At 42.1% G+C, this 26,563-nt stretch overlaps 2 protein-coding genes across 15 annotated transcripts in view; one reads left to right on the top strand and one right to left on the bottom strand.

Annotated features, from left to right (window-relative positions):
• Positions 1-2,371, bottom strand: part of SLC26A8 (solute carrier family 26 member 8) — a 22,059-nt gene extending 19,688 nt beyond the window's left edge. For 8 of the 13 annotated variants that reach the window (XR_008463244.1, XM_054181122.1, XM_054181128.1 and 5 more), the window contains exons 1-2: positions 2,228-2,371; positions 504-586 (exon numbers count right to left, since the gene is read on the bottom strand). The gene's annotated coding sequence lies outside the window, so the exon portion shown is untranslated. Of the gene's footprint in view, positions 1-503; positions 587-1,783; positions 1,888-2,217 lie in introns of those variants that run through there. The other 5 variants (XM_054181124.1, XM_054181123.1, XM_054181125.1 and 2 more) reach the window with 5 other exon arrangements.
• On the top strand, positions 2,021-26,563 carry MAPK14 (mitogen-activated protein kinase 14). Of its 2 annotated transcripts, none has more exons than XM_054181161.1 (12): positions 2,021-2,707; positions 9,540-9,669; positions 13,045-13,103; positions 13,465-13,576; positions 14,091-14,120; positions 14,581-14,628; positions 15,082-15,196; positions 16,226-16,297; positions 24,264-24,343; positions 24,902-24,980; positions 25,292-25,465; positions 25,942-26,563. In XM_054181161.1, the coding sequence occupies exons 1-12, from the start codon at positions 2,592-2,594 to the stop codon at positions 26,007-26,009; spliced, it is 1,083 nt and encodes a 360-aa protein (XP_054037136.1). In that variant the 5' UTR covers positions 2,021-2,591; the 3' UTR covers positions 26,010-26,563. The 2 variants fall into 2 exon arrangements, with proteins under 2 accessions (XP_054037136.1, XP_054037135.1); XM_054181160.1 differs by lacking the exon at positions 24,264-24,343 and adding an exon at positions 22,077-22,156 and having other exon boundaries at positions 2,022-2,707.

The following is a 26,563-nucleotide window of genomic DNA, read 5'->3' as shown; positions in this document are numbered from 1 at the left end:
CTATTCAGAATGCCATCTAAGTTTAAAATATAAAAACATGCAATAAAATTCATTAAGTTTTCTCCTCATATGTCATTTTCTGAACCACCAGGATCAGTTTGTACAGGTCAAGTGCTTTGCATCACCGAGATCTGCTACTTCAGATCCAGCAACAGGGACTCTGACACCATATTTAGTGTCTTCCGAGACCCGTCTCCCAACACATACGCACGCCCCAGTCACTCTAAACCATAGAGAGAGCGAGCAGTAGGCACATCTCAAATACACTCCATCCCTAGGGCATAGTTTCTCCCTCTTTTTACTGAAGAGATAAAAATCAAGGTCTTCCCCAGATGAGTTTAAGAAGCATTTCATTCGTTAGCTTTTGAAGACTTAGCTGTTTGTGACATCTTGGAGCATAATCACCTTTCCAAGGCAAGGTAATACAATGAGCAAAACTAGCATGAAGCTACAGTTTGCAAATTAAAGGCATTAAAAACCCCAAAATGCCAGGGAATAGTTACTTTTTAGATGCGAGCAGTGGTGACTTTCAGCCGTTCACTCCTGTTATTTGGACTCCAACCATAACTCAGAGGACAGGGTCCTGCTGGGTAGAGAAAGAGAAGGGGTTTGACACGGGAAGCCACGTGTTTTTAAAGCAGGTTTCCATATTCCATTCCAAACGTGTTGGTCTTGCACAGTACTGCTCACAACTCATCTTCCTCGAGCTTGAGATCAAAAGCAGGCAGCCTTAAACACAAATCCCTATTTATTTGCTGTGACCTTCTGTACTTACCACCTGGTGAAGACACCCTGGGCTCCACTCCAAAACACGCTTAACCTGCAGCACTTAATGACTTCATTGAGTCTTGGGCACATACTTGAAAGCAAGTACATACGTATCTTTGATATCGCAAAGCCTGCTACAGTATTGAGAAACAGTTTATTCTCCAAACACACGGACAAAGATCCGTACGCTGGGAAAGCTGGGCAGGGAAAGTTTAGCTTCCCCCATCGCTGCTGGCTTGAAGCCCCTGGAAGGGAACAAAGTGACTGAGGAAGTTTACGAGAGCAATTAATACTGGCTTGTAGGACTCCAGAAGCACTAGAGCTATGCTTAGCCCCAGGTACAGCCACTACTGACCGTGAAAGGCTACCCTGGGCCTGCACCCCAGTGCTGCCTAAATAAGTTTTTTCATCTATTTAGAATCATAGAATGATTTGGGTCGGAAGGGACCTTAAAGACTATCTATTTCCACTGCCCTGGGCAGGGACACCTCCCACCAGCCCAGGTTGCTCCAAGCCCCGTCCAACCTGGCCTTGAACCCCTCCAGGGAGGGGGCAGCCACAGCTTCTCTGGGCAACCTGGGCCAGGGGCTCACCACCCTCACAGCAAAGAATTTCTTCCTGATATCTCATCTAAATCTCCCTTCTTTCAGTGTAAACCCATTGCCCCTTGTCCCACGGCTCCTCTCCCTGATCCAGAGTCCCTCCCCAGCCCTCCCAGCATCTCCGGGGCCTCCTCCGGCCCCGCTCCAACAGCTCCGTGTCCTTCTGCTGTTGGTGCCCCAGCGCTGCAGGGGGGTCTCCCAGAGCGCAGCAGAGGGGCAGAATCCCCCCCACGCCCTGCTGCCCACGCTGCTGGGGATGCAGCCCAGGCTGCGGGGGGTTTCTGGGCTGCCAGCGCACATTGCTGGTGAGTGTGGAGCTTCTCCTCCACCAACACCCCCAAGTCCATCTCCTCAGGGCTGCTCTCCAGCCATTCTCCGCCCAGCCTGGATTTGTGCTTGGAACTGCCGTTTACCTTTTCGTTTTTTCACTTAAAGCACACCCAAAGGGGCACTACTCAGGAAAGCCATGTGGGGCTCACGGAACGGCTAGACAGGTCCAGCGCTTCCCCACTTCTAGCCGATTTGGGAGGGCGGTATCGGGCCCCACCGCCCCCTCCCCGCCAGGCCGCTCTCGCGAGAGGCCGCCGCGCCGGCTCCATATTGGGTCATCTCCGCCCGCGGTGCCCCGGCTCTCGCGAGAGCGGCCGTGAGGGGCCATCGGGCTCCGCCGTGGCGGCGGCGCTGCGTGTGTGTGGCCATTGCCCGGGCCGGGCCCGGGCCGTGCCCGCTTTGGGGCGGAGCGGGGCGGGCGGTGAGGGGTGGAGGGTGGCGGCGTCGCCCTCCTACCTGCGGCGGGAGTGTCTTTCCTCACACACCCACCCCCCCGCTGCCCCGCTCGGCCCCTCACCTCGCCTCACCTCACGGGGCTATCCCGCCCTTCGCCAGCTGGGGGAGAAGCGGGGGCGGTTGGTGGTGGTGTGTGTGGGGGGAAGGCGGTGACAGGGCCCCCGCCGCCCCGCTGTCACCGCGGCCGCCCCCTGAGGTGAGGGGAAGGCGGGAGGGGGAGCGCGGGCGGGGCGGCGGCGTGAGGGAACGGCGGCGGCGGGGAGGGCGTTGCTGTTGCAAGGCCGCCCCCGCCCGCGGGAGAAGCCAGGCGGGGAGGGGAGAGGAGGAAGGAAGAAGCCGCCGCAGCTGCTGGAGGTGGTGGTGGCGGTGCTGCTGCAGCCGCGGGTAGAGCCTCCCCCTCCCGCCGGGCCGGGCGGGGCGGGCTCCGGAACCGAGATGTCTCAGGAGCGGCCCAAGTTTTACCGGCAGGAGCTGAACAAGACGGTGTGGGAGGTGCCCGAGCGCTACCAGAACCTCTCCCCGGTCGGGTCCGGGGCCTACGGCTCCGTCTGGTGAGTGCTGGGAGGGGACAGGGGGGTGTTTGTATGCAGGGGTGGGGGGGTCGCGTCAGGTTGCTCGGCCCCGGCCCGGGGCCTGGAAACCTGCCCGGGCTTGCAGGGACCGGCGGCGGGAGGGTGCAGGGGAGTCACCGCGGGGATTGCTCGTCCTCCGGGGGTTCATCTCCACCCCCCTCACCCCCCCCCCCCCCCCCCCGCTTTTTACCAGCCTCCTGCAAGAAACGCACCCCCCCTCCCCGCCCCGCCGCGTTTCAGAGCGGGAGCGCCGCAGTCTTGTCTTTGGAATGCGTCGGGGATTGCACCACATGGCAGGTGGCACTGAAACATTTTTGCAGGGGAAGATAATCATGTCCCAGCCTTCCCCCCCTTCTCCCCCCCCCCCCCCCCCCGAATGATCTCATATAGACATATTTCACCGTGCCTTCTTGCAGTTAGTAGGTGGGGGGGCGAAGAGGGATGGAGGCTGGCGAGTCCCCCATAGCTGGCTTTGCAGAGCTCTTGTCCCAGTTTCTTTCTGGACCTGAAGGATAGGTTGTATTTGCTGCAATTATATTTTTAACTGGAGCCTGTTGATAGGCAGGGAGGGTAGAGGGAAGGCTGTGAGGGCGCTGGTTTTGCATCCCTGACTTCTTGTGGGTTTACAAGTATCGATATTTTCTTGGCAATAGTAGATGAACACAGGAAAACTTGGTTTATTGCTGCATGACAGAATGACTGCAGTATGCACTGCCTGGGAGAGTAAAGTCCTGGTGTGAGACCTGCAGAAATATGGAGAGCTTGAAGATAAGAGTTTAGGTTCAATGCTTACCTAATAGGAGCAAAACATATGATGGGTTACACGTGCGAAATACAATACTTCCTTAATTTGTAGTTTCTTTGCTGAAGTATGTTGGATGATTAAACATAAATTAACTGGGCTGTATATATTGTTTAATCTTAAATGCAAGGTTGTATTTGAATTGGTTTGACAGGCTTTAGCAGTCATATAGTAGAGCTGTATAAAAGTGTTCACAGATTGCTGTGTGCTTTTATTAAGAAGTATTTTCCACACAAGCATTCTGGTTTTTTTTCCCTGATCTTTGGCTCTTGTCAAAGTGTGATCAGAATTTTAAAATACGGGTGCAGAATGATTATAGATCTGCTCTGCTGCTGTATTTGAGGAAGCATGCATATTTTTTCATTAACATAATGTGCATAACATATTATGAATATCACGTATGTTTTATCATGAGGAGGGGTGCATATTGAACTCTACCAGTAAAGGAAAGGACTTGCTTTGCATGTGCTGCAGTTTTAAAGAAATAAAGCTCTCAGCTGTCCTTAACCTACTGTTACAGAATTGTTGGTAAGTTCAGCCTGAATAACGTGCGTTTCTTAAAACTGCTGTGCCGCAAATATGCAAAGACTTATATTTCATAAAAGGCTGGTCAAAGCTAGTAGCGAGATTGGCTAATGAAGTTGTTGATTTTATTTTTTTTAAATAGAGGGGTTTAGAAAGAAGGGCCTTGCTGCTGTTGCAGATAAATACCCTCAAAGTGCCACAGAGTTACATAACTCCCCAAATGTAATAGGAAATGAATGTACTCAATGCCTTGTCCATGGCATTTTTCAGGTTGACCCAACACCATCTGGCCCGTTCCTCTTCTGTTTCCCTCCTCCCCGCAATTTCCATTGTGCGTGTAACACTTCCAAAGTTTGTCATCGTGAATTTCCTGTTTTGCTGTGTCAAAACTTTCGAAGATTGTGCAACCGTGTTCAGACCAGATGAAACAATTTTGTATTGGAAGCAATTTCAGACATGTGGCACATGAGTCTTTTTGCAGCCCATGTTAATGGTTTTCTGTATGTTCTTCTAAAAATATGTTTCAGAAAAGATACTTTCCATATCACTAATCTTTCTGAAGTGTATGTCATAATTAAAAGAAAAGAAAAAAAAACAGCAAACAAAAGATCTTGCACATATATCTGTAATTTGATTAAGTTGCAAATGGTGATGCATAGTATTTAGGATATTCCTGCAATGACTTCTTCCTTTGTCAGTCCTTTTAGAGATTTTTTTTTTTTTTAATCCCCAGTAAAAAGTTACCTAGTTTCAACTGAGACTTTGCATTTTATGTACCTCTGTGTTGGTATAGTAAATTTTGGCGTTTTAACCACCCTTAAACTGAATGGTTAAATATACTTCTGTGTGTGTTTACTGCATTATTATATTAGAATGTAATAAAATGCTTTGTTGTTTATTTAGATGTCAAGATGAGGTGTTTAAAAATGAGGAATTTCTAGAAAGTGGGGGGGAAATTAATAAAAAAGAAAGAAGCCAGCAGATGAATCATTGAGACTATGGAGCTGTCTGGTGTAGGCTGCTTTATTCGTCTAATGGGAGTATGACTCGGAACACCGTAATAGAAGAACCTGACTTTATTTTGTAGTCAGTGGATGGAGAGAGAGGCGTTTTCTGCAGGCAGCTTAAGGCACTCCAAGGTATGTGCTTAAACTTAGAGCAAATATTCCAATGTTTTCAGCAGTATTGTGTGCCGTGTTGGAAGAAGGGCATTCAAACAGCCAATTCGGATATTTTTCAGGATCCATTTTTAAAAACTGAAAGTATGTGGAGGCGCAAGTAGGGATTCAGTTCCAAAACTTCGAGAAACATCGATACATATCCTCAGATTGTTCATTACGAAGTCACATAACAATTGCTGTGACATCTGTTGTGTGAAATGCTGTTTCGATTATTCTTGCAACAGTTTTGTATATTCATACAACATAGTCTTTTGCATGAAAAGGATTTTGTAACAAGGTCTGCACGAAAACATGTGGGTTCCTGAAGTCTTTTAATAGTTCATGTAAGCAGAGGGGCCTGGATAATGCAGCATATTGCAGTGGGGAGTTGCTGAAGGGAGATGGGATCGATCGGTGACTCACAGTTCAGATGGAGCATCGCTTTGGTTCTCCTGTGCCTGGAGGGAAGCCTCAGCAAACAGCGCAAGTTCAGCCAGCTCTACACTAAGCAAAGAGGTGTTTTGGTGATCTTTGCCATCATTTTCTAAAATGCTATGAAATCAGACTCTCTACACTCTTAGGAGTTTACTTCATTGTTGTATTTTTTTTGCAGCAGTTCTTTGTGTGTTGTGTTGATACCTTTGTAAAAGAAGGGGTTTGGTTTAATTGCTTTGCAGGCTATCTCTCTTGCCTTCTTTTATTTGGAAAGGAATTGAAGAGCCAAGACTTATTCTTCCTCAGAATCTTGCATAAGATTTTTTTAGCTTTTTTTGTTTGTGGACTGTTGGATTATATAGCCCTTCCAAAACCTGTGATTTCTTCCCATTTCGCCCCACAGTTGTACCAACACTGACTCTGAATTTCCTGGGTGTTATGAAGATACTGAGATAACTCCCCTCTTTTTAAACTAACAGAGAGATACTAGGGATTTAAGAAATTTTAAAATATTAGGCTCCAGAGGAAATGAACCCTAAACATCACCTTTGTAGTAACAGTTCCTCTGTGGCACTTTTTTTCCCCAGTGTGGGTCTTTAGGCTTACTAATCCCTTATCAAAGTGTGCAAGTGCTTCCAAAGTATGTGTGCCCTTGGAGGGACAGGTGCCTGCTTCTCCAGTAAGGTGTGGTAGATATGTGAGGAATGATATGAAAAGAACTATAAACCGAGTGGGATGAAGCGGCCATACAGGTAGGATTAGCAGAACACATGTGAGGAAGGGGGATAGAGCAGGAGATGGGCAGGCACAGAAAAGCCATGAGCTCTGAAAGTGAAGGTGAGTAGTTTGAACTTCATGAGTACTTTGTATATTAAGAAATTAAGTCAGTGCGAGCACATCTGTCCTATAGGGAGATTTTTAACTGCAGCTTTCTTGGAAGCAGAAGCCAACATAGCAGAGGAGAATAAGATTTACAGGTTCTTGTAGAGTGTTGGGAGGGTAAGTGATGGAAATGCACGTACAGACTGAACTCAGAAGTGACTGGTGTTAATGATAAACCGTCAGGTGCTAAGAACTGTCTTTCTTCTGCCTATAACTAGGGATGCATAAACTAACTCCTAAGGTACCACTGAAGGGATTCAGTTAGCTTGGGTATTTGCATAGGCACTAGTGATGAGCAGCATACTATTTAGCAAATAGTCTTTGGGCAAAAATTAACGTGCTGATTATCTAATGTTTAAATAAATTGCACTCTTAAGTAATTCTGCGTGTAGTTCAGTTCCCCAGACTACTTCACGTGTTACTTCTGAGAAGTTATAAGTTGAATCGGTGGATATGTTCTCTAAAATAATTGTTTTATTCTAGCTCTTGTGTTCTGGATTCACTTCAGGTTAGCTCAGAATTGTAGTTAGAGCTCACTTAGAGTGAGATGGATTTGGTTTGTGTGCTGTAGAGCAATAATATGTAAGAGGTTAAAAAAACGTGGAAGCTGTGATAAATTCTGAATTTGTGCTGATCTTGTTTTAAAAGGGATTTAAAACTGTGGATCGTGCAATTTGTTCCCAATTGGGCTTTTTTAGCTGAAATATGATCAGTGTAATGCAGCTGTTTTAAGTCTGTGATGAAAGCCAGTTTAGTGTTCTTTAAAATGTTCTGCAACATGACAGCTGTTCTGTAGCTCTGCGTTCCGTACTCCTCAAAACCATTAGGCAGTTATCTGTAGTGGGAGAAAATTAGTCAGCGTGCCTTTATCTGTAGGGAAATAATCTTTAGGCCTCAAATGTGACTGAACTTAGAATTCTTGTGACTTCAAGAGCAGCTCTAGATTGGGAATGCGCACTAACACAGAACTTTCTTCCCTGGGCTTGCGCACAATGTCATCGTTCTGGTTAAACAGTTTCTCAGTTCTACTGATTGCAATTCTCCTTGGAGGTTGTACCTCTGCTATAGTGGAACAATGACTTGATATGACCCCAAAAATGTCATTAGAAAGGTGAAATTCAGTTTACTTTGGCCTCTGAAATAGCTTGTGATATGGCTGACGACTCTGAAAATCTTCTCTAAAGAGAATCTGGTGGAAACCAAGGGAGAAATCTGACTCTGTAGCTGTGAAGGTGGTTAATATGCAGGGGATCCCCTTCTTTTCAGGATGAAAGAGATACTGGTTATTGCTGCCTTTTGTACCCAAAGTGTTTGAAAGCTGGTAAAGATTCATGACTAATTCACAACAGCATGTGTTGATTTATGATGACTAATCTTATTTTTGCTCTAAGTCCTAGAAAACACCTTGAGTATCATTAAAATATTGTCATATAATTACAGCCTGAATTAAGTATGTTTGTATATTGCAAAATGGTGTACGTGAAGCTTAAAAAAAAAAATTGAATTCTATGTTTCCTGAAGTGTTGCAGCTTAAATATCAATATTCTAGTGGTGTGTGAAGATTAAAAAATGGATGCTTAATGGCTTCTTTCATATGCCTGGGCTGAGTGAGGTGTAAATGATAACTTTGAGATAAGGAGTCTTTTTGCAAGTTAATTCCAGTTAGTTGCTTTAAAAATAAATGATAACTACATTTATTTCAGATAGCTTCTTTGGCGGGGGTGGGGGGTGAGGGTTGTATGTGCAGTTGTGGTTTTGTTCTAGGACTGCTTTTGTGATTTGGCTTTGAACTTTCTGTTAATTAAGCTGCCTCACACTTTACATTTATAAATGTGTAGCTTGCTTTTTCACTTGATGTTTCCAAGAGCTAGTGCGTACTCACTTTTAAATGGAAGCAGTTCACCCTGACTCAAAATGCAGCAGGAAAATAAACAAATATTGTCCTTCTCTGACTTTCTCCATTCCATACTTTCCCCTTGTTTGTTATCTTGAATCAAGTGTAACCTTGATTTCACATCCTCTCTTTCTCCTCCTCCTTCCTTTTTGACAAACCAGAGCTCTTTTAGATAACAACATCAAAAAAGAGAAGATCAAGAGGTGTAACTTACAGCTAAATACGTACATTTATTTAGTTCCTCTTAAGTCCTAAGCTCTGGAAGATTATATGTGGTGTATCAGAAATTTAACACAGTTCTTAATGTGTTAAATTTTTGATTGTTTCACGAGCTTTTGCTTCTTAATATTACAAATAAATAGGTTGTAATAGGACTTACTTCAAAAGATTATTTGACAGTACAAAATATCAAATATATATATATATTTGAAGTTATCATATATATATATATATGAAGTTACCAAATAGGATGGAGTTGGTCTTCATGGGTTCTAAAAAGCAACATTATTTATATGTACAGGTTTTATGTATAAGTTCCTGCTAAAGGGACAAGTTTTAGTGATCTACAACTAAACATCACTTATTCACATGTATTTCTGTATAACAGGAGTTTAGGATTAGATGTGATTTACCAAAGCGGTTTGATTTCAGCTTCAATTGTGATTAACAACCATCACAGTTGATTTTATTGTGTATAGACCTTGGATTTTTGTATGGACTTAAACCATAAAGATAGGATCATAAGCATAGCGTTTTGTGGTGAAGTCTGGTGTATGAAAATATGTTTAGGAATACAGGAAATATTTACAAGTACTCTTTCTGTCTCCAGACTCTTATTGCCCTATTTGCGTTTAAGAACACAATTGGTTTTCGGCAGAAAAATCATAAACGTTTGTTTTTTCCTACAAAATTTTCCTTTACTGTCTGAACAAGACTCACCTGGTAAATGTTTTCTGTGGAAACTAACAGTTGTGTAAATATGTGGGGATTTGGGGTGAAGGGTGCATTGGACAAATGGGGTTGACTGTGACTCAGTGTTGAGATAGCTGCTGTGTGGATTTGAAGGTGCTTATAAATAATTCATTTTGATAATTTGATTACTCTTTATTGTAGTTCTGCCTTTGACACAAAAACTGGGTTGCGCGTGGCTGTAAAGAAGCTGTCCCGACCATTTCAGTCTATCATCCATGCCAAAAGGACCTACCGAGAGCTACGGCTACTTAAGCACATGAAACATGAAAATGTAAGTGGAAGGAGATGGTATGAAAAGTTGGTCTGAAGTTGGACTGTCCACTGGGGATCCAGCAAGATTGCCTTAAGGATCTTGTTATGTATTTTTTTCTAATATAAATGCAAAGCTTACAGTAGTCCAGGGGATTATGGTTGTAGAAAAGCATGCAGGTTAAAAACAAAAAACAAACCCCAAACCCCCCATATAAGCAATTTTCTATTAAGAAGTCTTAATATTTCCTAGAATAATCCGGAAGTTACTGCTTAGCAGGTTCATGCTGTTTTAAGGATTCAGAACACAGGTGATGTCACATTCACCTGCTTGCTTGCTGTAGTAAGCGGTAGTTTATGTTAAGCATTTATTTTAAAAAAGAAAGTCTCAAGGTTTGTTTTTAGTATGTTCTGGAGGGTTTTTTGTATTTATTTGTTTTGGCTTGCCTGTGTCACTAGATTGTTCACTGGATTGTTTGCTACATTACTGTAGGTAACATAGGGAGGAAAAAGGGGGGTGGCGAGGGGGTGGAAGGCTGGCTTTTCATACGAACCATCCACTTAAATCATCAACAGGGAAACAAAATAGGATGTGACCAATGTTACGTTGAACTGTTTTTCTGATATAACCTCCCATTTGGTATAGAAAACAGTAGGTTAACTAGTTCTGTGTGTTTGTGGCATTAACGTACCAGTGTCTTTATATTGCAAGCTGTTTGGAGCAAATATTACATGCAATGGAGCAAAAAGTCATAACCTGTCCTCTGTAGAGCTGGCAGAATGTTAAGAGGAAAGAAAACCTCTTGATTTCTTTGGTCCGAGCAAACTCCAACTTAGCAGAAGGGAAATACTGTTTCGGAAGTGAGCTGAGCAAACCTAGGACCTTTATCTAGCACAAAAAGCCAAACAAGCCTAATTGCATTGGAAGGTTGTCCTTGGAAGGTCTGTTCAGGACATCTTCTGTTGTGGCAGTGGTGGTTGTGTGTTGTGGCTTCCAACCCCTGCAGTCAGCAGCTGCTATCCCTTAAATCTTCTTGGTGTTTTTAGTGTGGCTAATGTAATTGGAACTTCTGATGCGTATGTATGCTATTGTCAACAACGCTTCCTCCGTGCCTCTGTACGATACCATTGCCTCAACAGTAGAGGCAGCATTTGGTCCTTCTTAATATCCAACCCCTAGAGTTTTATCTGGACCTTTTCTTGTACCTACTATGTTCTCCAACCAGGAGATTAAATGTGTTACCCCAAAAAAACCAACCAACCAACCAAAAAAACCCAGCATATCAGTCCATTTTTTCTAGGCTAATAAGGTTAAGCAATGAAAACTAGATTGTGACTGGTGCTGCGACAGTTCTTTGTCTGGCATTCATTAACATTTTTGGTTAAGTATTACAAAAAGCCTATGTAGCTTTGAGATAAAAGGAAGTTAAGTTGTTTATATATAGAAATACTTCTTATCGGTTCATCATACCATCATCTATCTGTGGGAAGTTTATCTAGGTTGTGGTTTAAAAATCCTGCAGATGCTGAGATGTTCAGAGCCAGTTCAGGCAGGCTTATTAGTGCTGGTGTCTTGACTGTTCAGATCTCAGTTCACAAGTCAAACACTTGGTTTTACGTGGCACAGAACATAGCAGTGAATCTGGAAGGTGTGGTGGATTTAGGGGCTTGAGTATAGGATGGTTTTCTAAATTCTGTAGCTAGTCGGGTTCGTGATGGTCTTGAGCAAATAAAGGGACCTGCAGAGCACTCGAGCGTGTCTGCATTATACTTTCAAGTTCCAGGAGGACTTGTTAGCTTGCGTAAAGCACAACACCGAGCAGATGGGAGAGCAAATGGGTTTGTTGTCGCACGGAGAAATTAATAAGCTCTGTGACATCCTAAAATGCTGGAAGGGGAAAGCAAAAGGTTAGGAGTTGGGTTCTGAATTTGCTGGTGTTCACACTTCCTTAGAAGCGAGACGGTGATATGCTGCAGAATAACTATATTTAAATGTTTGTGAAACTTGATGAAAGATACGGATAGTTTGATACTGTGCTTTGCAGTGTAGTGAGATAAAAACGATAAATGAAAAGACCTGAAGCCTAGATAGTAAAGTCAGCTTTTGTCTTTCCATGCTAAACTGCGTGGATAATACTGTGTTTTTTTTTCCTGTAAAAAGTGGTATGAAATAATCCACCAGAGAAAGAAACTGGAAGCATGAGAATTATTATACAGGATGGATGTGAATGCTAGACTTTCAAGACGTCTGTCTAGAAATGGAGTTGCTGCAGTGTATATCGGGAGAGACAGGAAAGTGTTTTCTCTCTCCAGTTTCCTCAATAAAATGCAATCTATAATGTATAATATAGATTAGACAGATGCTTCTGTTTCCTACCTGCTTGTTCTCTTTTCCAAAGACGTAGTCTAGGTTCCTCAAAGATTTTGTCTTTAATTCCCTGCTGAGAGATAACTCAATTGAGCCTGATATTCTTGACAAGTGTAAACAATGGGATGAAAAGGATGGTGCCAAGGGGAACAGGGGGAATCCAACTCGGTTTCACGTGCACGCTGGAACCATTACTGAAGCTGCTGAAACGTGCTTGTGTGTCCGAGACAAGGGAGATGCTAACTTAAAAACGGAAGAGGAATTTTATGGAAGTGGATGAAGACAAACTGTCCCTTTATCTCATATATCCATAAAATATTATTTGCTATTAAGAGAAGGAAAAAAAGGTTTAAAAGCACATTCCAGAAAAAATTAGAACAATCTTTATCGACCAGATGGATTTATTTTCTGCTCTTTGGTCAGAAAATAAAAATGACAGTATGAAGCTGTTTGTGCATATTGGGTCCTCAGTGCATTGCACTGTTTTCCTGATTTATTTTCTGTTTAGTCATTATTATTCATCGCTTGCATTACGGATCCTTGATTTTTTTCCTAGCCATTACTCAGTACAAATTAAACAAATACAGTCTCCCAATTCTGATTTTAGTACGTAGGCAACAGTGTAACCAAGAATTGAGCAGGAAGCAAACAGTTTTGTCTGGTGGTTGGTTTTGCGTTTTTCTCATTAATTTATTTCCTGAAGAAACTTCAGTTGGTTTTTGAAATAAGGTGTTCTAAACCCGTGTTTACACCTGCCTTTGTTATGGCTCCTGTTCGATGCTTTAAGTGGATGGCTGGTGTGAAAAGACAGCTGTATATTTTTAACCTTAATTTTTTACACGAGAACTGAATCTTTGTTTCTGACCTTGTATGAATACTAATTTGTCTACATTTGAATGATTCATGTAGTTGGAAGTGAAACATCTACTGGAATGAGCAGTTTCTATTCCACAAAGGATCTTAGTATCTGTATAGTATTATACTGTGATTATATTTCACAGCTTTATCACTTTACTATTTTCTTTCTAGGTGATTGGTTTGTTGGATGTGTTCACCCCTGCCAAGTCACTAGAAGAATTCAATGATGTGTAGGTAACTTCTATGAAGACTGCAACAAAACATCTTTTGTATCTTCCTCACGTCTCCCAGATTATTATAGAAATATTTGACAGTTTGTCTGCCGTCGTTCTCAAACAAATCTGAATTCCAACACAAAAGATGCTAGGACATCCTAAACTATTGGTCACTTCAAACTTGTTCACTTGTGTTTTATCGACCAGTGCTGTAGGAATTGGCATACCAATCTGCTGTGTTATTTAAAATGTTTAAAATTTCATTCAGCAACATGCTTTGGGACAGTCAGCCCTGCTATCGGTGCTTCATAGGGAATTTTTATCCTAATCCTGCTGAAGGGATTGCTCCATAGCCTGTGTTTCCCTTTGTTCATAGGTACTTGGTGACACACCTTATGGGAGCAGATCTGAACAACATTGTGAAATGCCAGAAACTCACCGATGACCATGTGCAGTTCCTCATATACCAGATTCTTCGGGGACTGAAGGTACTTCCACCTGCCCTCCTTGAATGTTGATAGCGCATCAACCCGAGGTGGAAGTTCTTGATGAATGTCATATCCTCAGAAATTCATATGAGTACATAGTGGGGCTTCTGCGACTTTCCTAACATATCGTAGGATAACGTATTATTATTGTTCCTTCCTTTTATACCTGTTTGTAGCTCTGTACCAGTAAAGCTATGTATCATTTAAGGAGATATTTCTATATGTTGCTAAGTCTGGAAAATTATGAAGTTTGCTGCCCTCTAATCTGATATGAATCTTCCATTTCTTTAGTTTTGTTTACTTGTGTTGTCCCACTCGGGCTGGTAGTGCTCTGGGGTGTTCCTAAGGAGAGACAAAGTGAAACACCTACCTACTTGAAACCCGTAGACACACACTCAGTTCCTTCTGTAGCATTTGAATTGTGTGGGATGGGGTCAGGCAGTGTTGTCTAGTGACGAAATAAGAAGGGAGCCTACTTGGACTGTTAAATAAAATTTGTCATCTTGCCTTACAGTACATCCATTCAGCTGACATCATACACAGGGTGAGTATTTATCCTAAAATTGCTTTCTGTGCTGAGACAATGTCTTTAAAAAACGTAGCACAGAATCTTAGCACCTATAGAGAAGAAATTTTCCGAGAATTATTTCAGTTAAACAGTCAAAAGGTTAAACATGGGAAGTGGTTGTTAAGATCCATAGTTTCTGTTCCTGCCTGTGTTTGACTTGTATCTTTGTGAAACAGATTCTCTATTTGTTAAATATACATTTACAGCACTGGTGTTGCAATAAGCCTTTATGCATTTTTGTTTATATGTGACACCTCTGAGGACCACAGAAGAGAAAGCTGACTCTGGGACAAAATAATTTTTCTGGGCATAGAGGGTTGGTATTTACAGACAGTTAGAATCTATTTTCTATCTGCATTTACATTTTTTATCTACTTTAGACATGTGAAACAACGTATATATCACTGTTAATGCTGATGTTGTTTAATTTTTTTAGGATTTAAAGCCTAGTAACCTAGCTGTAAATGAAGACTGTGAGCTAAAGGTAATGTCATCACAAGGTCTGATTGGTTTGACTGCGATTTGAGTGAATGCCTTGTGGGTGTCCCTTGAAATTAAAGGGACAAAATAATTCCTTATGGAAATACTTTGTGTCCCAAAGTAATAGTGTCCTTCCCAGCTGTAAAAGGCTGCAAGAATGATTTTTCTGTGTCTGCTCATGTGTTTTTAATGAATCATCTTGTAAGTGAAGAATTAACGGCTTTAGTTTGGGTTTAGTTGTTTTGGAGGGAAGATATCCAGACGCAATTCTGATTGTTGAGTCCTATGCTGTTCTAGGCTAGTGTCTTTTAACAGGTTGTGAAATTTAGTTTCATAATCTGCTTTTGCGGTTGCACCACCTCTCCTCCACGCAATCCGAGAACTGCCTAGTTATTTGCTTTAACTCGTTTGCTTTGTTCCGCTGCAGTAGTTGGTGGATGTCTTGTCTGTTCTGTAGATCCTGGATTTTGGCCTGGCCCGACACACAGACGATGAGATGACCGGGTACGTGGCTACCCGGTGGTACAGGGCTCCTGAGATCATGCTGAACTGGATGCATTACAACCAGACAGGTAGTGTATTTATCCAACACCAGGCTTTTCGCTCCCTGAATTGTGGACAAAAGAGGTTGTCCTTTGTACGTGCTCCTTTCCATTTGATCACATAAGTTAGTAGTCGTGGTAATTAGACTTCAGTAAGGGTGATTAAAAGAAGGAAAGCATAGATTATTATTTGAACCAGGTGTAAATTAAGAATCATTGTGATAGCATTCACAAGACTTCTTTAAACTTGAACATTTGAAATTGGAATCGGCAAAATATTGTCAGCACTTACCCCTTATTTTTCGTAGCGCAGTGGTTTTTAAAGTAAGTGAATGGAATGTGTCTGGATGAGGAGAAGGTGTGTTTCTAGGAAGTTACTGGGAATATGCTGAAGAATGTCAAGTTATGGTGTGAAGAAATGCTAAAAAGTATATATCCTTTCCTTTCTTCTTAGCCACTTCTTCACAGTTAAATCTTCCTCACAGTTTCCAGTATCTTCTCAGCAGCACACTGTGCTTCCCTACAATACTTCCAGATGAGGCACAGAGAAGAAAAGCAAATTCTGAGAATAGCTCTTGTACGGGAGAGCATGTGGATCAAAGAAAATAATGTACTACTCTGATTTCATACCTCACTACTGTTTCTTCTTTCTCTTTTCCTCTTGCATGTATATGGACTTGTCTTCTATCTGTAGTGGAATAGTTAGTGGTTGTTTGGGTAGAATTTATGTAAGGCCATGTGCAAATTCATTCCTGAGAGCTGTCTTGAACAGGTTTCTTCCTCTTTGATAGTGTAGGTTCCTCCCCAGCTCTTTGCTGTTCAATGCACATTATGCTCTGGAAGGAAAATTTGCCTGATCTAGTGTTCTGTTATTTGGACAAGTCTTAGATGATGTAGTTACTGAAGAGTACCAGTTAGCTTGCAGCACGCCTCAGATTCTTTCAATGCCATAGGACTGTTTAAGGATAAAGTTGTTTGTACTCGTTGGATAGAGTGATTACATTGAGACCTTATTTTTCTGCATTACGCTGTTTTGTTTTTTTATTTTATTTTGTTCAGTTGATATTTGGTCAGTGGGATGCATTATGGCTGAACTGTTGACTGGAAGAACGTTGTTCCCTGGTACAGACCGTATCCTTTAAAAGTAATATCATTTTTTTTTCTGAAATGGAAGTTAGAGATCTTCACAAGAAAAGAAGTTCTGGGTTCGTTTGGTTGTGTGGTTTTTTTGTTTGTTTGTTTGTTTTTAAATTAATGGCTTCTTTTACTCACAGTATGATGAGGTGAGTTCTTGATTTTGCTGCACATGAAACAATCACAATGTGCAAGAAGGCAAATCTATTCCTTTTTATTGTCTATAAGCATCACTAGAATTACTCTGACGTTGTTTGTTTCTGGGAGTTACTTTCCTTTAAGTTTATCAAAATTCATTGCTCTTTGTAGAAAATAACCGCATGGAGTAGGCTGTCTGCTATGACTTCTTTTGCGCTTCAGGTTTCTAGCGAATGTGAAGCATCCCTTCTGGCCTCTCTTCTGCATCCGGTGGTACGCTGGCAAAGCAGGGGGTTTGCAGAGTCGTTAGTGCTGAGGATCTCATTCCAAATTGCTCTGAAGTGTTTAGGTTCCGCTTCCACGCTTGAACGTAAACAGATTGTGAGCCTTCTTTTACTGTAAGCTTGTATTGATGTGAAAAATCAAGCTTGAATAACACCTTTTCAAAATTAGCTTTTTGCTGCACCGAAGTAGCCTGGATAGGACACTTGGGCAAATTTATGAGAGCACTTTGTGAGAGTTGGTCATGGTTTTCCCCAGGAAATTAGAACTGAGACTTTGTTCAGCCACACAACATACAGGGGTAACCTACTACTGGCAAGATTTTTCATTGCCTGGAAACTGGACTTTATTTGCCAGAGAAAATTACATTGCCCCCCTCTTACCAAAGTTTATTCTTTCAACCACAGTTTGTTTATGTTTAGTATACTAGTATTTATATCTGTTAATTCAAATATGTTAGCATTTGATTAAGAGAAAACTAGTGTTGGAAGTGCTGGCCTTCTGTGTACTACATTATTCTGGGAAGCGTCAAGATTCTAAAACTCGTTGGCGGGGGGCAAGGCTTTGATTCCAGTTTTGACACTGTTTCATCTCCCATTTCAACGTGCTTTAACTTTACCTTTTTTTCCTCTTTTTCTGCCTGTTTCCATCTCATAATCTCTCTCCGAATTTGTTGAACTTGCTATACTTTACTGTTTAGTCATCTCTGCTGTATTTTTCTGTTGTAAGGGCCAGAAGCAGAACTAACATGGAGGTGACTTAGAAGCTAGAAGAAAAGTTGACATATTTCTGTTGGCTGATTTAGCACCTATAATTTGGCTTGGGTAGGTTTTGTTTGTTTCCATGAAGAAAAAAAAAAAAGGGAAATGAAAAATTATTGATTCAAACAAAGCAAAAGTCTTCAAGCTGTTGCCACTGTTTAACCCTAATAACACTTAAGATTTTAAAAATCTTGATTCTTGCACCTAAAATATTTGCTAATAGGATTTGCAATATGTAAGAAATGCTTCACAATGTGTTCTTCAAGAACTGAAGTTATCTTCCAAACCTGTGAACTTTTTTCTCCAACTGCATTCTTACCTGTGAATCACAGCCAATAATATCTGCAATGCAAAATAATGTTTACTTTTAGGATCTAAATTGTTTGCTTTGTCCTATTAAGATACTTTACTAATTTATATCTCCTAACATGTAGGATTTTTTACCTTAAATGCTCATTTTCTTTTGCAAATGGTAGTAACGCTTTTGAGTTAAATGCTTTTTCTGTTCTGAATTGGTTAGGTGTTAAGAAAAATAAGGCCCAATCCTTTTCTGTTGTAGGTAAAACTTTGTAGTACTATAGTTACAGTTTGTGTGTGTGGTTCCCCACTTTGAATACCGTGTATGCTGTTTGATCCTGAGGTTAGAACTCTAAGGGGAGCAGGGTTTGTGGTTGTGAATCTCGTTTGTGCGTGTCACGCTTAGATCTAGAAAGGCACCAAGCTGTCAGCTTTCCCCCAGGTTTGCTGACACCTAAAGGCAGCAAGCAGAAGGTAACAATGGGTTCTAGCTTCTTCCTCTCTTGGAATGCCCTTTGAAATCTCTGTTTATGCATGATTTTTGGGAGAAAGTTTTAGGAATTTGCCAGGTGTAGATCCCATTGGGTACTTCTGGGCTCTTGATTTCTTTGTACCCACAGATTTGCTGAGGCCTGTGTTCCTCCTGCAGTGTCACTACGCAATTGCTGACTTACTGACTTTGCAATTAGTATTACCATGCTTAATTCGAGGTGTATTTACCACGCTTCTAGTAGCCAAGGATAGAGTGTTATCCAAATCCATTGCAGTTCTAGGGAATTCACTTTACAACTGGAGGCAATGTGACTATGTATTCTGTGTGTTCGGGAAGCTGGAAACTGCTTCCATTTGTCGACTGAAAATGTGACATTCTCGCTTTTTGGTCTGAAGACATTAATTTTCTCAACTATATGGCTTCGCGTTTCCGGTTTCACTTTTCCAAAATGAGATAAATAGATAGTGACAGAATAGGTAATGCCTTCTCAGGATCATCATCCTCCTTCTCGAGTTCAAAATATTGGTCCCTTTCACCACGGCTTTAGCAGAAATGGTGTGATGTTATTTACTGCCCATCAGAGATTTCTTTATCCAGCCTGGAGATGCATATGTTACTTGTAAGGGGCTTCAGTATAGGCAAACCGTACAGTTAATTTAATCTGGTAAGTAATAAAGTTGTGTTCTGAGACGATGATCTTCAATGCTATCTAATTATGTCACTGATAAACTAATGATGAATTTAGTTTTAAGTTCTGAAGGGCCTAATCTGCGGAGATTCTGAAGATGGCTGTCATTGGCTTAAAGCAAGAGTTGTAGATACTCTTAGAAAAAAATATGATTAATACGGGCTTAGCTCTGCAGGATTGTTGCAATATTCCTAACTTAAAACTGAATATAAGCAAATTGAATTGTTCCTATTGTAATAGCTGAAGCTCTGAGCAACCTGCTCTAGTTGAAGATGTCCCTGCCCATGGCAGGGGTTGGACTAGGTTGGCCTTTAAAGGTCGCTTCCAACCCAAACCATTCTGTGATTCTCTGATCTATGGGTACAAATATTTGGGTGAAAGATGGGTTTCTAATATTGGCAAAACCTCTGCCAGGAGGTGGAGAAGGGGAGGAAGATTGTGGGAAAGACTAGTCGGAGACAAAAACAATTGAGGTAATGAAAATCAGAGTCCTTTGGGCTTTTAATGTGAGGCACAGCTAGAGGCGTTCTTTTTGTTATTGTCATATCTGTCTTATGCCAAGATCAGTTTCTGTTAAACATGTGTATTCATAATTTTTTTTATAGCTCTTGTAATGTGAACGATTCATACAAATAAGTAGAAAAGTTGATTTTAGTTTGCCAATTTGACTTGCATAAAATGATATAAAGTACAAATGAGAATATCTTTAATGTTTTGTACTAGTTTAGCCAATTTTCTTTTTCTGTATGTTTTAAGTTGACTGTGTTACCTTTAAACTCTGAAGAGTATTTTTATTATTATTTTTATTCAGTGGTGTGAGACTTCCATGATAACTAACCAGTCTGAAATTGCATATTCTTCTGATAGATCTTACTCTTGCTTGTGGTGGCAGCTAAAACAACTTCGGAACTTTGCTTTGCCTGGATGAGCTCTTGCAATCTTGCGATGCCTGTTGCTGCTGGCGGTGGTGGCAGGTTGTTTTATGAATTTTAGGGTCCCTGAGACACATTGGGGGTACCTTGGTGCTGGCCCTTGGGCTTTGCATGCCGCGCTTCCCTTTTCCATCCACATGTGGTTTTATTTTTCTTTTTGCTTCGTATTTACTAAGTGTTTTTCCTGTCTTTAATTGCTTATGGCTGATTTCTCTGGGACGTGGTAGGCCCCGTAGTTAAACGAATGCTGCAGTTCAGCAAGTTAGAGATGGCAGCGTAAAACCAGAAGCAGGGGCTGGGTGTTGGCGTGCCCGTGGCAGTGGGAGCTACGCAGTCTGCGTTTGCTCTTGTTTATTTGAGAAGTCACTGAAGTGTATTACACCAGTGACTTCCAACAGCAAATTTTCCCTGGGAAAAGAACTGACGGCAAACTGGGCAGCAATATTGTTGGCGCACCTGGTGCACGTGATTTTAAATGCCTCTAAAATAATTTAAATATTAAAACTGAGGTATGGCACGTGACTTCTGAGGCACGTGGGGAGTCCGAAATTTGCACAACTGTTTCTTGCACAAGAATGAATGAAAGGTGTAAGGGCTGTTTTAAATGGCACTGAAGAAAAGCCAGTTGAAACGAGCTAATTGTGGTTAGAATAGCAGCCTCTGCTAATTCCCTTACACCAGGAGATACACTGATTTCATTTCAGGCATTGACAATTAAGAGTTGACAATTCAGCAGCTAAATCCAACTAGGTACATTGGATTTACTGTTTGGTTTCCAGTGTTTAAGTAGGTGGGATTTGGCCAAGCGCCTTGAGAAGTGAGAAATTAGTTCAGCTGTTCTGACAAAGCACTATTTCCAGCGCTTGTAATTCATTTCATATGTAAAGCTTTAGGCCAAAGTTTACATCAAAAGATAAAGGTTTTAGCAAAGTATTAGTGATTTCCTTCATATATGGCTTGCCAGTATCACAGGAACTCTGAGGCTTTTTTTTTTTCTTAAAAAAAAGAGGCAATATTTGAAGTGCTTATAGTATTTGAATTACAAAACGTTCTAACAAGGAATTGTAACTGGATCTTAAAACATGAGGAAGGCATAGATCCTAGAAAAAGCATTGTCTAGTAAGAGACTGCTCTTACTGAAAGGAAAATGTGTAAGTAGTTTGATATAATTTTAAGGGCAAATAGAAACATTACAGAGACATTCTGAAATCGCCAGTAGGTTTGAAGGGCAGCATGGAGGATATCTCAGAGAAGAAGGGAGATTAGTCTTTAAATGGTTTTAAAACAGTACTTTATGTCTCCTTACTATCTTGAGTTTTAGACATAAAACTGTGCCTTTAGTGGATTTTTTTTTTCCCTCAATTTGTATGTTTTGTCATTTACACCAAATATTAAATTTTTCTGCCCTGTTAAAGGGGAGAGCTCAGATTAGAAGGTGGCCTGGTGGGGGAGCTCTGTTCTGGCTAAAACACTCTTTCCATCTACCAACGTTATGTCCCGAGAGTTTTCTACGTAGAGATTTCAAATCTGAGCCCGTGGTCTGTTTTCTCTGCCTCTGGGCAGGGGGGAGCTGAGGCGCTCGTGCCGCCCGCCCGGCTGGTCCAGGGAGCTGGGGGGGGGACGAGCACCCTGAGCACCCCCTGCTCTGGGCCTGGGAAAGGTGACCCCCGCCTCCAGGTGGAGGGACGCTGCAGGTCACGAGCAGGGTCCACTCATTTCCTGACTTCCTAAGTATTTCTAAGTGGCTGAAATACCTTGGAAGGTGTTCACAAAAGGCCTTGACTTTTATAAATATTAGCGCCTGCACTTTTCAGCCTTCTGCTTTGCTTCATCTGTCACTAACCTGATCCTGCTAATTGCATCGACTGCGGTGTGGGGCCGGAAAGGGTGAAGGGAGCACGTGAACTGACCCTTTGCCAGGGGGGCGAAAGCTTTGACTTCTGCTCCTCGATGATTAAGGATGCAGCGACCGATTCAATGCATGGGGTGTGCTGTGGACAAGTTCTCCAATCTGATACAGACCTGTGTTATGTTCCGTTGTAAACGAGAGGAATGAATACGGTTTGCTTAAAATAGCTTTTTAGTCAAGGCCTTGGCAGGTGTTAACTTTCAACATTAACAGGCTGATATGTTGCGCTTTTCATTTTGATTTGTCCCAGCATTTTCCTTTATGGTCCATCATTAGATATTGATCAGTTGAAGCTCATTTTGAGACTCGTTGGAACCCCAGGGCCTGAGCTTTTGAAGAAAATCTCCTCAGAGTCTGTGAGTTTACACTTTGATTGTAATATCTGCCCTTTCGGAAGTCCCGAGTTTGTGTATTGCCCTCCTGTAGTCTATCTGTAGTATGTCTTGGGATTTATTTTCTATTATTTTTCTTCCTTTGTCATTCTTCGCTCTTGGATGGCTTTGTGTTCTTACGCTGTGTGTATCTGATCTTTATTCCTCTTACCTCTGCCTGTGGTATGATTTCCTCCTGCCATATTCGCATTTTACTGCTTCGTGACTTTTCTTTCAGTTTGTGGGTTTATACTTCGTGATATATTGTATGATCAGATGCTGCTGGGGAAGTATTTTTCACAGCTGAGAGCTTGAGGCTCATCTCAATTATTATTTCTCCAGATTGCCTAGCCAGGGATCTTTCTTAGCAGGAGCGGGTGTGTTATCCTCTAAACACGCTCAGTCCCTTCTGTAGCAGGATTAATTTCTGAAACCTACTGCCACCATCTTTGGTTTTGTAGCATCAAATCCAAAATGCCTTTTAGGTGCTTTTATGTGGCAGCTGTTTCCAGGGCACACAGTATATAGTCTGCTGAGAATACAATTAATTGTGCTGTGTATTTAACGGGTATTGCTGTATGGGGCCCTTTTATCAAAGTAACAGCAGAAAGCTTTCTGCAGCCTCCTTTTTAAAGGGTGGCCTCTGTTTTCAGCCATACTGCTGTTTCTATATTGCTCTAATCTTGAATTGTGAACTTCTGCAAAGACAACATTAAGTGGCATTTAATTTTACCTGTTTTGGAAGGTGAAGTGCATAAAAGTTAGAGCAAGAGATGCTGTAACAGTGCGGATTAGCAAGTTGATGCAAAGTGAGCGATGAGCTGCACAGAGGTGACTTGGCACACTCCAGCAAGTCCCTCTGCTGTTCCTGAGGTGTAATAGAGGATCAGCGCGGTGGAGAGCGATAAGATTATTTTGTACTGCAGCTTATGTTCTATTTCTCGTAACAGTGACGGTAAACACGAAAAGTGAGCTTAGCCTTGAATTACATTTGACGAAGGTAGACATAGGGTGCAACTGGAATCAGTTGGGCACCTTGCTGAATGTCACACCGATTTTAAAAAGCCCTGGGATGTTCTACCCCTGGGACGTTAGAACTGAATAATGCAGGTTGCTTTGGGGGCCCTGTGAACTGCCCTTAAAGGGTAGTCTGGTATTTGAAGCACAGGGGATTAGCGCGAGAGAGAAGCTTAGAGGTTGTCTAGGTTAAGTGAAAGATTAGTTTGCATACGTAAGATTGAAGTGGGTCTCTTTTTTTTTTTTTTTTTTAACATTGCACAATAACAAGAATAATTGCTCTTTGCCAGGTGCAAATCAAGAGTCTGTTTAAAAAAAATAAAGATGCATTAAAGTACTGCTTCTACTAATTTTTTCTGTTGTATGGAGATAGCAAAGCTATTCAGTGTTTGAGGGCCTTTAGGGTGTCACTGTAATGAATTCTGGGTTTCTGCTGCATTATTTTACTTGCTCTTACTTTCTCTCTGTTCGCTGACATGAGCTAACTCTCTTATGCAATGCTAATGTTTTGCTAATTTTGCATTTATTGCCTTCTGTCACCTCGCCCACATATGCAAGTGCATTCAAAGCTGTTTGGAAGGAGGTGTCAGTTGTGAGCCGATTTCACTTTGCACCACAAGGAACTCAAGTACTTTCTATGCAGCAAGAAAAAAGGCTGGTAACCAGTGCAGAGGATACAATTTTTGTTTTCTGTTTTAATTTTTGTTCGTTTTCCTGAGGCTGTATGTAGGAAAATTTTTGAGGAGTAGCTTCAGCCAAAGGAAACATCTACTCTGGTGGCATAAAACTGTTGGGAAATGGTGGATGCAACCGTGTTTTAGTGTAACGCTACTTACGGAGGACAGAAATACTTTCTGTGCTGACCCTGTGACCCACTGATCAGTAATTCCCCATTGGTTTAAGTGTTCACTAGTGCAGTTGCTAAACTTTGCACAAATATTTGAAAAAAATAGTGGACCCTGCCTGTATGGCTTTTGCCTTGTGGTTTGCAGAAGAGATGCTTTGTATGCAGCTGTTTTCTGTTTAAAATGGTTTTTGCACTGTTTTTAACAAAGCCCTTGACTAGGCACTTAAGATATTAACCAGCTTCAGCAGATCATGCGTCTGACGGGAACACCCCCTGCATATCTCATTAACAGGATGCCCAGCCACGAGGTGAGACCTGAGCACATGAGGGGGGTTTCCAGGGCAGGTCTTCACTTGCCGTGTTGGCTGCTTCTATAAACGATACGCTCGCATGTGGCATGGGGTGGGCAATGAACGACCTGCTCTTCAGCAAGATTTTTTTTTTTTTTTTTTTTTTTTTTTTTTTTTTTGGTACTAAATGAAGACTTGAGATTTGGAGACTTCTGAGACTCCAGGAGAGCCTGGCTGTGAGTCGGTTTTGCATCGTGCACCCCGGTGTGCGGCTGACCGACAGCCACCACACTGCACGCAGCCTTCCCGGCACTCCAGGGCCGTCAGCTCTTGCAGCACCTCTCTGCTTTTCAGTCTTGCATGAACCCCAAGGAACGTCAGCTCTTCCTCTGCTGTCTTGAGTGGCCTTTAGTTGGGAAGGGATAATGCTGATGGGCTTAGGAAGTATCAGAATAAGTAAAGAGAAAGCAAAGCGAGGAGACAGACCGTAATAACCGGTGCTTCAGGACGATTAAAATGTACTCTGTCTTGGTGGCTGGATTGTGTTATATTTCAACAGAGCATTTATTTCCACAGGCAAGAAACTACATTCAGTCTTTGTCTTACATGCCGAAAATGAACTTTGAAAATGTGTTTATTGGTGCCAATCCACTAGGTAAGGCTTGCTTCTGAAGTCTTGTGCTCTTCCTGAAGCTGAAGGTCGCATGCCCGGGGGCACCGAGACTCTCCCAAAGTTCTGTTTTGACTGCAGAAGTAGTTCAGGACAGAGCTAGTACCACTTTCAAAGTTCACGAACTATGTGTGGGCTGAGGGTGTAAGAGGAAGAAATTATGGATGGTGGGGTGGGTCCTGAGAAGCTACGGGTTCCTCATATACGTTGGGCTTTTACAAGCTTACATTTCAGAGTACGATTTCACGCAGATCGCTATGTAAAATCCTTTATTTTCTGTTTTGGTGCTTTTGCAGCTGTGGACTTGCTAGAGAAGATGTTGGTACTGGATACAGACAAGAGAATTACTGCAGCAGAAGCCTTGGCTCATGCCTACTTTGCTCAGTACCACGACCCAGACGATGAACCAGTGGCAGACCCCTATGACCAGTCTTTTGAAAGCAGAGAACTTGAGATTGAAGAATGGAAAAGTGAGTTTGGGGGGACAGGAGGGGGGTGCCAACCTCCTTCCCCTGTGGTCCATTCCGTAAGCTGCGGTTCAATACGCTGCGGTAGTTAGAGCCACAAAAAAACCTGTTAAAAATGTGGGGATCCTGTTCGTTCTGAGGTCCTTATACTGAGTGAATCTATCGCATGCTGTGCACATAATTAGCATAATTCCTGGTAACTAATTATTCCTATGAGCATACAAACATGTAGGCGACATAGTTGCTCATGTCTTCTATGTTTTCAAACTTACTCATATCGCCTCAGCGCTCTGGAAGTGTCTTTCATTGTGTATGTTAGTCTCTAAGAATGATATAACCATTCTTTTCTTCTTAATTAAACCACGCTTTTCATTTAAAATAGTGTTAGAAACTTTTAATGTTGTTTTTAATATTGTTTTCTTGCATGGGGGATGTCTCTAGTTCTGCCTATTAAGTTTCTGTCTTGCTTTTCCCCCCAGGCCTGACTTACGACGAAGTGATCAGCTTTGTGCCGCCACCGCTCGACCAAGAGGAGATGGAGTCCTGAGCAACGGCTCTCTTCTGTTTGTCCCACGTCACTGTGAGGGGAAGGCCTTTTCCTAGGGACTCTCCGATTATCGTCTAAGTGCCTCGTCACAACAATATTCTCCTTGGTGGAGGGGTTTTGTGTGTGTTAAAGTGGGGAGGGTGGGGGGGAGGGAAGGAAGCTGAGTCTATGTAAACATGCTGCATGCTCTCTTGTATTCTGTGTACGGCCTGGGGAAGCCTCTGAAGACACGCTCTGGTTGCTCTTCGGTCCTTCCAGAGGAACAGCGCTCAACCGGTTCGCACTGCTGGGGCAAGGTGGGGAAGTTGGCATTTTTAAAGTTTGGTTACAATCGTTGCCATTTATCAATTCTTCTGCAATTAAGTAACCTCAAAATAAGGGAAGTTGGTTTACAGGCCTCTGTTTTGCTTCAGGACTGAAGGTGGGGTTGGGGGATGTCCTTGCTCGATGCCAGATGGCTGATTTACGTCCAGATCTTCCTGGTACAGCAGAAAGTGCAGGCCTTCTAATGTCTGATTCTTGGAACACGAAAAGGTTTTGTTTGAAACTGTAAA

This window comes from Rissa tridactyla, chromosome 21, assembly GCF_028500815.1.
Source record: "Rissa tridactyla isolate bRisTri1 chromosome 21, bRisTri1.patW.cur.20221130, whole genome shotgun sequence".
Lineage (NCBI taxonomy): Eukaryota > Metazoa > Chordata > Aves > Charadriiformes > Laridae > Rissa > Rissa tridactyla.
This window is presented reverse-complemented; position numbering and strand designations above follow the sequence as displayed.